At 45.5% G+C, this 12192-nt stretch overlaps 1 protein-coding gene across 4 annotated transcripts in view; it reads left to right on the forward strand.

The window, feature by feature from the left end:
• The window catches only part of ADGRF5 (adhesion G protein-coupled receptor F5), a 110225-nt gene that overhangs the window by 93755 nt on the left and 4278 nt on the right, over positions 1-12192 (forward strand). For all 4 annotated transcript variants that reach the window (XM_066359248.1, XM_066359247.1, XM_066359249.1 and 1 more), the window contains 5 exons: positions 2722-2934; positions 4996-5154; positions 6643-6851; positions 8829-9008; positions 10479-11870. In XM_066359248.1, the coding sequence (XP_066215345.1) occupies positions 2722-2934; positions 4996-5154; positions 6643-6851; positions 8829-9008; positions 10479-11870 (2153 nt within the window). The remainder of the gene's footprint in view (positions 1-2721; positions 2935-4995; positions 5155-6642; positions 6852-8828; positions 9009-10478; positions 11871-12192) is intronic.

Consider the following 12192-nt stretch of genomic DNA (forward strand, 5'->3'; position numbering starts at 1 on the left):
GGAGAGTACTTTTATCAGACTTTTGGAAGTGTTTCACCAATTGTGGTATCAAAAAAATCTAGGTAAAGGATTTACTATATTTCCCCATGTATAAGATGCACTTTAATTTTGAGGCTTGAAATTTGAAAAGAAAACATGTATTACATAAAGTTATTGAACTCAAGTTTTATTCATCATAAAATTCATACAACTCCTCATCACTGTCAAACTCCTATCCATGCCCTGGCCAGTTGGCTCAGTGGTAGAACATTGACCCAGTATATGGATATCCCAGGTTCGATTCCTGGTCAGGGCATAAGGGAGAAGCACCCATCTGCTTCTCCACCCTTCCCCCTCTTCTTTCTTCCTATCTCTCTCTTTCTCTCACACAGCCAAGGCTCCATTGGAGCAAAGTTGGCCCGGGCACTGAGGATGGTTCCATGGCCTCTGCCTCAGGCGCTAGAATGGCTCCAATTGCAATGGAGCAACACCCCAGATGGGCAGAGCATCACCCCCTAGTCGGCATGTGCCAGGTATATCCTAGTCGGGTACATGTTGGAGTCTGTCTCTCAGCCTCTCCACTTCTCACTTCAGAAAACTACAGAAAACACACACACACACACACACACACACACACACACACACACACACAAAACCTCTCATTAGCTTGTCCTCATCTGTGTCTGATAACAAATCACTGTCTTCAACAATGAGCACAAAAACAAGTGTGAAAAAGCGGGAAATGCAAATAAAAAAGTCTACAACCACTGTATAAGACACACCCAGTTTTTAGACCTCAATTTTTTCTTAAAAAGATGAGTCTTATACATGGGGAAATAAAGCATATGCCTAGTTCCAAAGGAAGACAAATGCATATTTCCACTCATCTCTCTATATAATATTATTCATGTTGGGAAGAAAAATGCAAATCCTTGGGGAAAGAAAAGAAAATTTGACCAAACTGCTACAATAACAACTGATATTTATTGAGCACTTACTATGTGATAGACACTGTGCTAAGTATTCAAGTGTCTTAATTCATTTAAAGCAATAAACTGAGAGGAGAATGCTATTGTTATCCTCATTTTACAGATGAGGAAACGGAGGCTCATTGAGGTTAAGTAAACTACGTGAGATTATACATCTCCTAAATGGCAGCTCCAGGGTGAACCTGAGACTGTCTGGTTCAGTAAACTACGTGAGATTATACATCTCCTAAATGGCAGCTCCAGGGTGAAGCCGAGACTGTCTGGTTCAGTAAACTACGTGAGATTATACATCTCCTAAATGGCAGCTCCAGGGTGAAGCCGAGACTGTCTGGCTCTAGTGGCCACCTCTGAACCACCTGACTCCGAAGTCTTTCATTAATTGTAAGGTTAATCAGTTCAATTTGGTGAATTCCAAGTCTTCTCCATTTTTTTTTCATGTAAAGACCAGACACTTGGTAGAAATAAGGAGTTATTGTTTGGCTGGACTTGGTAGTTAAAAAGGAAAATCAGGGAATGAGAGCACTTTCCTCTCGTGCTGAACTCACACCTAACTCTCTCCGAATTGCTCTTCCCTGCTGGCAACAGCCTCAGAGGGGCCATAGCTTTTCCAGTCACAGTCACCTATTAAACTTTCTCAGACTCGAGTACTGAAATAGTCTAGCCTCATCTAAACCAGCTACACTTTCATTTTGGACTGAATTTGAATTTTACTTCCCTCCCAACAGAATCGGAAGGAGTTGCTGGTCTGTTTTGGTTCTACCTGGTGTCCCTCTGGCTAGCTGCCCTCTGGCTTCTCCAGAGTTGGGCCTGGTGCCCCTCTGGCTAGCTGCCCTCTGGCTTCTCCAGAGTTGGGGCAAAGAGAAGAAATGGAAAAAAATCAAAGGGTCTTACTATATTGTAGGTACTGTTGTCATCTTCCTGTCCTGTCTGCATGACGGCAGGTGCTCGAATGGTGGCTCATCCTCTGATGAGCTCTGGCATAATGTTCTCTGGGAAAAGAGACTTACCAAGAGCCATCTAACTATTCATTTATTTTCAAATAAAATTAAGTGGCTCAACCTAAGTAGTTTCCATAACTTACTTTCTTTCTTTCTTTCTTTCTTTCTTTCTTTCTTTCTTTCTTTCTTTCTTTCTTTCTTTCTTCCTTCCTTCCTTCCTTTCTTTCTTTCTTTCTTTCTTTCTTTCTTTCTTTCTTTCTTTCTTTCTTTCTTTCGTTCTTTCTTTCTTTCTTTCCTCTCTCTCTCTCTCCCTCCCGCTGTCTCCCACACACACTCCTTGGTGGTGCCATAGTGTCCTGGACACTGAAGAGCCTACTCACTTCGAGATAAAAAGATGGGTCATCACTACATCACAGTGTTCCACTTGGGTGACATCTCTCTTCAAAAAACTTCCCTTCCCAGCATACACAGAAATTCCCATCTAGTCCCTGGTTAACGGAAGAGCCTCGGAGTAGGTACTCGAAACCCGTTTTGAAATCCAGTTCCACCCTAACAGACTGTATGACTTCGGATAAGCCGCTTAACTTTATTTGAAAATCCATGAATAGTTAGATGGCTCTTGGTTAGTCCTTCAGATACACAGAGCACCCAGGAGGGAAGTGTAGTGAGCACTGTCTTACCCACTGTCCAAGGAGCTGTGGTGTGCCCTTGTCCAAGCTTGACGGGGACCACTGAGCCTCTTCTTCACCTCCCAGCAAATGCTTCTGTTGGAGTGATCACTCAGTCTCATCTCCTTTCTGCTTCCTTCCACCCAGGAACCTATCACTGCATATTTAGATACAAGAACTCATACAGTGTTGCGACCAAGGACGTCACTGTGCACCCACTGCCTCTAGAGCCGAACATCATGGTCGATCCCCTGGAAACTGCGATTCCCTGCGAAGGTTCCCATCCCTTCAAGTGCTGCGTCGAGGGGGACGAAGACTACAGAGTGACTTTCCATGTGGATTCCCTATCCTTTCCTGCTGGTAAGGCGCCAACTGCTGGATTGTTAGGACACAGTATTTCCTATGGGTGAAGTCTAAACACCCACTCTTTAAGTAGACACAGGGATTTCTGCAGAGACAGAGTGTAACAGAACGACTCCCACAAGCCATCATTACTTTCTATTGTGCCTCACTTGGCTTGTGGCAAAATTTTGAAAATATGTGAGGGTGGAGCTCTGAAGACAGTATTTCAACACCTTCACGGGTCTACTACTTCCTCAGTGGAGTTACGCTGGTAGGTCCTCCCTCCAAGTTATGAATCAACATACTGCAGTATAAAAGCACTACACAAATCCTCTTAAAGCACAACTGAGTGTGCGAGAAAGTAAAAGAAAACCAAGTGGCAAACACAGAGGAAAAGAAAAGTAGAGATAATGTTTTAGCTAATGCTGGGGCTTCCCTGAGAACATCTGCCAATATAAGAAACCCAGAACCTTGGGTTTTAAGTCTCTGAAGACCATGGAAGAAAAGGCCTTGCTCCCTATGCAGTAGTAACTAAGTCATCCCCACCCCACCAGCACAATGTGAACCCTCAAAAGGTGATATGCTCATTAAAAAAAAAAGGCTAGAAAAGCAAAATCCACCTGCCCGAGTTAAAAGTTTGTCCTCATCTCTGGGTGGACAAAAATGTTCCCTGAGAATTATAACTGTTGTGCCCTCATTCAGGTTTGGGGTTTGAATTTCTACTACCTATGTGGTCCAGAACTCCATATTGAGGGTTAAAGTCATCCACTGGTAGAACTCAATGGCGCTTGGGAAAATAAATTCAAATCCTCTCTGTTGGAATATACCATCACTCCAGATCTATCAGGGTTCCGACAGTGTAAGGGCAACCGAACATGAGCTCACACCCCCACATGTCAAAACACAGACATGGTCGTGAGCAGTCTACACGCTCATTCATTTCTTCCAGAACTATTCTTGAAGACCTAGTCCATGCAAAACCTCAAAGCAGGCAACGAAAAGGAGAGAGAGGAGTGAGGGCACATATATGAATATGAAGAAAGGTTCATGTCATAAAAGGCAAAGCATATCACAAACATCTCAAATGAGCAATACTGATCAAAAGAACACCGGAAGTTCAGAAAAGTAGGGACCCAGAGAGTTTAGATAAGGTTGCATAGTATCCATCCGGAGTCAATCTGAAGATGGAAACATTCATAATGTTTCAACATTCTGTGTTCAGCATGCATGCATTCAGTGCTCTCTCAATGGGCCAAACACTGCACGAGACGCTGGGAGGTGGAAAGAGATATGAGACTAGCTACCTTCTCTCCAAACCCTTATGGTCTAGTGGAGGAGACAGAGCCGTAAAGAGGTAACTCTCAACCAATGCGGTGAAGGCAAGACAGGACAGATGGGCTTCAGAGGGGTAGAGGGCACTCCAAAAGGCCTCTGTCTAAAACGGTGTGGGTTCAGATTTGGAGTCACGGATAGTGAAGTTTGGGCTAGCCTGTGTGCAGATGTGGGCTTACTGACTTCTAGGCTGGAGGCATTTAGAAAACCACATTAAAAATGATTGCGGGCCCTGGCTGGTTGGCTCAGTGGTAGAGCGTCGGCCTGGCGTGCGGGGGACCCGGGTTCAATTCCCATCCAGGGCACATAGGAGAAGCGCCCATTTGCTTCTCCACCCCCACCCTCTCCTTCCTCTCTGTCTCTCTCTTCCCCTCCCGCAGCCAAGGCTCCATTGGAGCAAAGATGGCCTGGGCGCTGGGGATGGCTCCTTGGCCTCTGCCCCAGGCGCTAGAGTGGCTCTGGTCACGGCAGAGCAACACCCCGGAGGGGCAGAGCATCGCCCCCTGGTGGGCAGACCATCGCCCCTGGTGGGCGTGCCAGGTGGATCCCGGTCGGGCACATGCGAGAGTCTGTCTGACTGTCTCTCTCCGTTTCCAGCTTCAGAAAAATACCAAAAAAAAAAAAAATGATTGTGGCACATTCCTGGGAAAAGTTTCGACCAGTGTTACCCACAGTGGATCATTTTAACAAAATTGGTGCTTCAGATAATCGTGTTGTGACTTAATCTTTTCAACAATTCTGTCTTAGCAAAAGAAGTTAATGGAAAACAAGTATGCTACAAATTCAGTTTCATGGCAAACTCAATTGTTTCCTGGTGTCCAAAAAATGTTGACGTGTTCTGTCACTTTACCAACGCCGCTAATAATTCAGTCCTGAGTCCGTCTATGAAGCTTCATCTGGTGCCTGGTGAGAGCATTTTCAATTACTTTTAAATGTTAGAATCACGAGCAGTAATTTATTTATTCGTTCACTCCTTCATTCATCCGTTCAGTAATATATGGTAAGCACCTTCATATTGGCATGCCTTAGGCATGGGGTATTTGAGAAGAAATAAGCTACATTTCCTAGCCCCAAGCTAGGGGAGAAATAGCTGTGAGAGGCCCTGGCCGGTTAGCTCAGTGGTAGAGCATAAGCCTGGAGTGTGGAAGTCTTGGATTTGATTCCTGGCCAGGGCACACAGTAGAAGCGACCAACTGCTTCTCCACCCTTTCCCCTCTCCATTCTCTCTATCTCCCTCTTCCCCTCCCGCAGCCAAGGCTCCATTGGAGCAAAGTTGGCCTGGGCACTGAGGATGGCTCTATGGCCTCCACCTCATGCACTTGAATGGCCCTGGTTGCAACTGGAGCAATGCCCCAGATGGGCTGAGCATTGCCCCCTAGCAGGCTTGCTGGGTGGATCCCGATCAGGTGCATGCGGGAGTCTGTTTCTCTGACCACCACCCCCCCCCGCTTCCCACTCCAGAAAAATACACACACACACACACACACACGCACACACAGAAAGAGTGTTATCAACTAGAATAGGGTAAGTGGTAACGCAGAGACTTGGTGGGGGGCAGGACTCCTCAGGTGATAGATAAATGGGGAGGAAATGGTCAAGAAAAGCCTTGTGGTTCACTTGGACTGGAGTCAGCCTGGACGTTGGTATGGTCTAAGCTTCCCAGGTGATTCTGATACACCAGAGCTGAAAATCCCTTGAATTGAGGCATTACCGTATTTCCCCATGTATAAGACTCAGCCTTTTGAGGAAAATTTGGGGTCTAAAAACGGTGCGTCTTATACAGTGGTTGTAGATTTTTTTTTACTTGCATTTCCCACTTTTTTGCACTTGTTTTTGAGCTCATTGTTGAAGACAGGGATTCGTCATCAGACACAGATGAGGACAAGCTAATGGATGGGAGTTTTGACAGTGATGGGGAATTGTATGCATTTTATGATGAATAAAATTTGAGTTCAATAACTTTATGTAATACATTTTATTTCAAATTTCGGGTCCCAAAATTAAGGTGCCTCTTACACATGGGAGCATCTTATACATGGGGAACTCTGACTCTTGGCAATCTGAATGTCTCTTATATGGATGAGGGGATATTAAGCTCTCATTCTTCTCCATGGCTTACATATTCCAGTCAGCAGAGAGAAGATTTCTGGGGATTGGAAGTGGGAAATAAATTCTGTTAGAAAAAGCAAGTGCGGATTGAAGTCAGACACATATGGAAAGCACTAAAAGGCTCTGGAAAATCAGGAGCAAAATAAGGAAATTGGCTATCTCCAAAAAAGTTCCCTGCAAGCCAAAGGATCGCAAGCATCAAAATTCCACCTCGGCTCGACCTCCTGAGCATGGTCCCTTCTCCTCCTTTCAATTGTCCCTTTGATTTCCATGTTTCCGATGCAGGTGAGACCGTCACATGCCAAGACCCCATAATAGGTGTTGGGGAACCCGGGAAAGTCATCCAGAAACTCTGCCAGTTCTCAGACCTTCCCCGCAGTCCCGGGAGTCTCATCGGTGGGGTGGTGACTTACAAATGCACGGGCTCCGGGTGGAGGCTGCAGAGGAACGCCTGCATCTCGGCCCCGATCAACGGGCTGCTGCGCCTGGCCGAGGTGAGCCTCAAGCTCCTGACTCGGAGCTCGTGCTGGGATGGGCTGTCTGGCTTCACTTACTTCTCAGCGCTCGGGACAATGAGCCGTGAGCTGGTTTGTGTTGCTCTCAAAACTACTTTTATTCATTTATTGACAAAAAAAAAAAAAGATGCAACCCAAGAAATGCTTTAAAATGTGCTTAAATGCAAACACGAAGGTAACAAAATACGTGTTTTGCTCTAAAATCAGCTGTAGAACTTTATCTTTTCTGCTCAGTACCACAAATCCATTCCCTGCAAGGGCAGGCTGTAGTGCCCTCTATACGTGCTCCATTTGAATAATTTTTGTATCAAGCAAATAGCTATAATCTTTTCAGAAAGGAACAATATAAAGAAATAAGGTTCATCAGTGCAAAAAAAGAAAAAAGAGTTGGGTTTTATAGGTCTGAGAGTCCCTCCCTCCTCAGAGGTCACCTATAGTAACAGAAGGGACTAGCCTGTCTCTGTTAACCTAGAATAGAGGCTACTGTTACGTGGTTAAGGGAAATGCCTTTCTTTCCATCAAAATAGATGAATTCCACCTGATATTTAAGTCACTGAAAGAGACTCCTCAAACTCCATGAGTTACATTAAACAATTACTGATGAGGCCACCAGTGGGGTTATAGCAGGTGGAGACATCCTCAGACAACTGGTTCCATATCTCCTCACCTTTGGAGGAAGAATTGAGGGAAAGAGGTGATGCTGATTTGTGTTTTATCTAATTATCTTCTCTCTCTCCTCTTGTCTTATATCAAATTCATTATAAAGTGCCTACTCTGGGCAAAACATTATTATAAATGCTATCAGGGTAAAAAGGCCAAATCTGATTTGATAGAGAATATAGCTATTGCATACACATTAATTTTGGCTAATATAATCAGGCAGTTCTTGAAAAGCCTGGCATCTGAGTTGGACCATAATAGACAAAGCATTAGGGATATAAATTATCCTAATTGAGAAGGATAGGAATTATAATTTGAATTCAGTGTTTGGCCATGGTCCCAATTCTAGATACCTAGATACATTTTCAATGGAAAAGAGGCAGGCTGGCCTATCATTCTCCACTTGATATTTATCCATTCAACATATATACTGTTGAACACCTACTATGTGCCAGGTTAGATGATTTGTACTTGTTAGCTATTATGGGATATAAGAAAAATACAGATATAGCACATGATTCACATTGTTAAGGAGCTTATAATTTAATTGGAGACACTGAAATTAGAGCACAAGATGACATGGGTAGAGTTATCACAAACATGAAGCGTGTTAAATAAAATGAATATTTATGCTTCCAGAAGGAATAAAATTCCCTGGGTTGGAGCACTCATCAAAGCTCTTCATAGAAAAGATCAAACTTGAGTTGGCTTTTTAATTTTAAGTATGAGTTAGGTAGTTTAAAAACAACTATGATCATTATAGATAGGGTGACGTTATCATTTATCATGGAAAGCAGGACACTTTGTGAAAATAAAAGAGGGTACTGTTAATAATTACACGGGGACAGCAGATATATGCTAGGACTGTCCCAGGGAAATTGGGACAGTCACCCTAATTACCAACAAAGTAAGTGATAGTAGAAAAGAATGAGTAGCAAACATGCTTCCATAAGGAAGGGCTGGTTAAGGACAGATATTCCAGTACTGTATCAGTTTTACTGAACTTTAATCTAGCTCTCTAGCAATTACATCTACTTTACTTTCTTTTTATTATTATTATTTATCAGGATGACATACGTTTTTCTGTTTTCCTATGTGTGAGATCTTATGTACTATTCCATTCTGAAGGGCACACACAGTTGAAGAAAAAAGTCAATTATTTTATGGGACATACAGGAATGAATAAAAAAGGAAATGACAGATATAACAGATTTTGTTACGGATGGATCAGCAGGATTTGCTGATTGGATTCATTGGCAAGGTTTTTGTTCATTTGTGTTGACTTTGTGTTACTAGGCTTTGATTAAGAGCCCCTCTCAAGACAAGAAGCTGCCTACATACCTGAGGGACCTTTCTATTAACACAGACAAGGTGGCAAATGAAGTCAGCTCATTTCCTGGGAACCTGGGAGCCATTATTAACATCCTTGATTTGCTCTCAACAGTTCCAGTCCATGTGAATTCAGAAATGATGGAGGTGAGTTTGTTTAAGCCTTTGCGGAGTTTGGGGGGAGGTGGGTCTCATCTTTTCATCCCTCGGGACGTGTGGTCAAGGTGTACTCAGGGCTATGTTCCCTCCAAAGGCTCCAAGGGAGAATCTTTCTTTGATCTTTCCCTTTCTTGTCTCCTATAAGGATAATCATCATTGGATTTAAGGCTCATCTAGGTCATCCAGGACGATTTTCTCTCAAGATTCTTCACTTAATTACGTCTACAAAGACCCTTTTCCCAAATAGGTCACATTCACCGGGTTTGAATATAGAACATGTTATTTGGGGCAAGCACCATTCAACTAACTAGAGGGCTCAATTTTAGAGACTCAAACAAAGCAAAAAGGGTAGAGAAATTACATTGAGAGAAGGCACAAAGGGCAAATGAGAAGCCCAAGTTTATGAAAAAATCAAAATGTTTAGCAAAAAGGAAAAATGCTTTTGACAACAATAGCATTGCTCATTTGATGTTCAGCATTTGAGAAAGTTTTTTGTGACCAGCTTGTGAGTGAGATTCCAGACACCCAAAAGCCTTTACAAGCTTGAGATTAAAAGTAAAGTGAAAAAATTCTGACCTGTGGTGGCACAGTGAACAAAGCATTGACCTGGAACACTGAGGTCACTGGTTCAAAACCCTGGGTTTGCCTGGTCAAGACACATATGGGAGGCCCTGGCCGGTTGGCTCAGTGGTAGAGCATCGGCCTGGTGTGCGGAAGTCCCAGTTTCGATTCCTGGCCAGGGCACACAGCGCCCATCTGCTTCTCCACCCCTCACCCTCTCCTTCCTCTCTGTCTCTCTCTTCCCCTCCCGCAGCCGAGGCTCCATTGGAGCAAAAAGATGGCCCGGGCGCTGGGGATGGCTCCTTGGCCTCTGCCCCAGGCGCTAGAGTGGCTCTGGTCGCGACAGAGCGACGCCCTGGATGGGCAGAGCATCGCCCCCTGGTGGGCGTGCCGGGTGGATTCCGGTCGGGCGTATGCGGGAGTCTGTCTGACTTCCTCTCTGTTTCCAGCTTCAGAAAAATACAAAACAAAAACAAACAAAAAAAACCACACATATGGGAGTTGATGCTTCCTGCTCCTTCCCCCACGTACTCTTTCTTTCTCTCTCTCTCTGCTCTCTAAAATGAATAAATAGAATCTTTAAAAAAAGAAAATAAAACAGTTAATGAAGGTCTCTGCCAGCCTCCTGAACTGGCCTTGGTGAGTGGTCAGGAGTGGTCCTCACTGTCACTATTGCTAAATGTTTAATGAAGTCTCACCATCTTGGGGACCAACCCAATCCTAAGCTAACTCCCTGACATAAGAAGGTTCCCATAGACTACGAAGCCTCTTTTATCTTTTCTCTTTTCCTCTAACCTGGACCCACTCAATCAGTTTCCAGGGAGATGTTATTTTTTTTTCTCTCTCTTATGATTGAAAGAATCTGTTTGGTTTGATCCCCTGTCATGTCACTCACAGCACATTCTCTCCACGGTTAACGTCATCCTCAACAAAACCATCCTGAGTACGTGGGAGGTGTTACAACAGCAACAGACCAACCACAGCTCGCAGCTCCTGGACTCTGTGGAGAGGTTCTCCCGAGCGTTGCAGTCGGAAGACCGCGCTGCTGTGTCCATCTCCCAGACGAATGTGCAGATGAGGAGCATGGTGATAAAGCCCGGCACCCCCAAGCCCTACAAGCAGACGTTTGTGTTCTCTGACTCCGACCTCTGGGGCAACGTGACCATTGACGAGTGCCAGCTGGGAAGCCTGCAGCCAGACGCGTCTGTGGTCACCGTGGCTTTCCCGACTCTCAAAACCATCCTCGCCCAGGACGCTCAGGGAAAGGACGTTGCCACCAGCTTAGTGATGACAACCACTGTCAGCCACAAGATAACCACGCCGTTCAGGATTTCGATGACTTTTAAGAACAACAGCTCCTTGGGTGGGACGCCGCAGTGTGTCTTCTGGAACTTCACCCTCGCCAACTACACCGGCGCGTGGGACGGCAGCGGGTGCTCGACGGAAGTCACCGGGGACAGCGTCTCCTGCACTTGTGACCACCTCACGTCGTTCTCCATCCTCATGTCCCCCGACTCCCCAGACCCTGATTCTCTCCTCAAAATCTTATTGGATATCATCTCCTACATCGGGTTGTGCTTTTCCATCCTGAGCTTAGCGGCCTGTCTAGTTGTGGAAGCTGTGGTGTGGAAGTCAGTGACCAAGAACCGGACTTCCTATATGCGTCACACCTGCATCGTGAACATTGCCGCCTCCCTCCTGGTCGCAGACATCTGGTTCATCGTGGCCTCCACCATCCGGGACCATCACTACGTGCTCAATGAGACAGCCTGCGTGGCCGCCACCTTCTTCATCCACTTCTTCTACCTCAGCGTCTTTTTCTGGATGCTGACCCTGGGCCTCATGCTCTTCTACCGCCTGGTTTTCATCCTGCATGAGCCGAGCAAGTCGGTGCAGAAGACCATTGCCTTTTCTCTTGGCTATGGCTGCCCGCTTGTCATCTCAGTCATCACGGTGGGGGCCACCCAGCCCCAGGAAGTCTACACGAGGAAGAATGCCTGTTGGCTCAACTGGGATGATACCAAGGCCCTGTTGGCCTTCGTCATCCCAGCACTGACCATCGTGGTGGTCAACATGACCATCACGTTTGTGGTCATCACCAAGATCCTCAGACCTTCCATTGGCGACAAGCCCAACAAGCAGGAGAAGAGCAGCCTGTTTCAGATCACCAAGGGCCTCGGGGTCCTCACGCCACTCTTGGGGCTCACCTGGGGTTTTGGTCTGGCCACTGTGTTCCAGGGAAGCAGCGCCGTGTTCCATATTGTATTTACCCTCCTCAATGCCTTCCAGGTGAGTTCTGTAGTGCCGGTCACGCAGGCCGTATCTGTGCAGGTGGGAAAAATTAATGATAGAAACACAAACAGGAGTGGGAATGGGGAAGGATTTTAGTTCAGAGGAGGACCTAGCCTTCAAGAGCAGTAATCACAAACACTCAGTGAGGTAGAAAGGGTGCGGGCCTCTGTTCCCACGGAAACTCATGCCTCTTATCACCTGCATTATCATTCAGTGGCACACGCAACTCCCTTCTAAATGCCCTGATAAGACAGGTAGGAGGCGAGTCCCTTCCCTACCCTGGATTTCGCTATTTACCCACCATTATCTTGATGCCATC

Source organism: Saccopteryx leptura, chromosome 1, assembly GCF_036850995.1.
Source record: "Saccopteryx leptura isolate mSacLep1 chromosome 1, mSacLep1_pri_phased_curated, whole genome shotgun sequence".
NCBI lineage: Eukaryota > Metazoa > Chordata > Mammalia > Chiroptera > Emballonuridae > Saccopteryx > Saccopteryx leptura.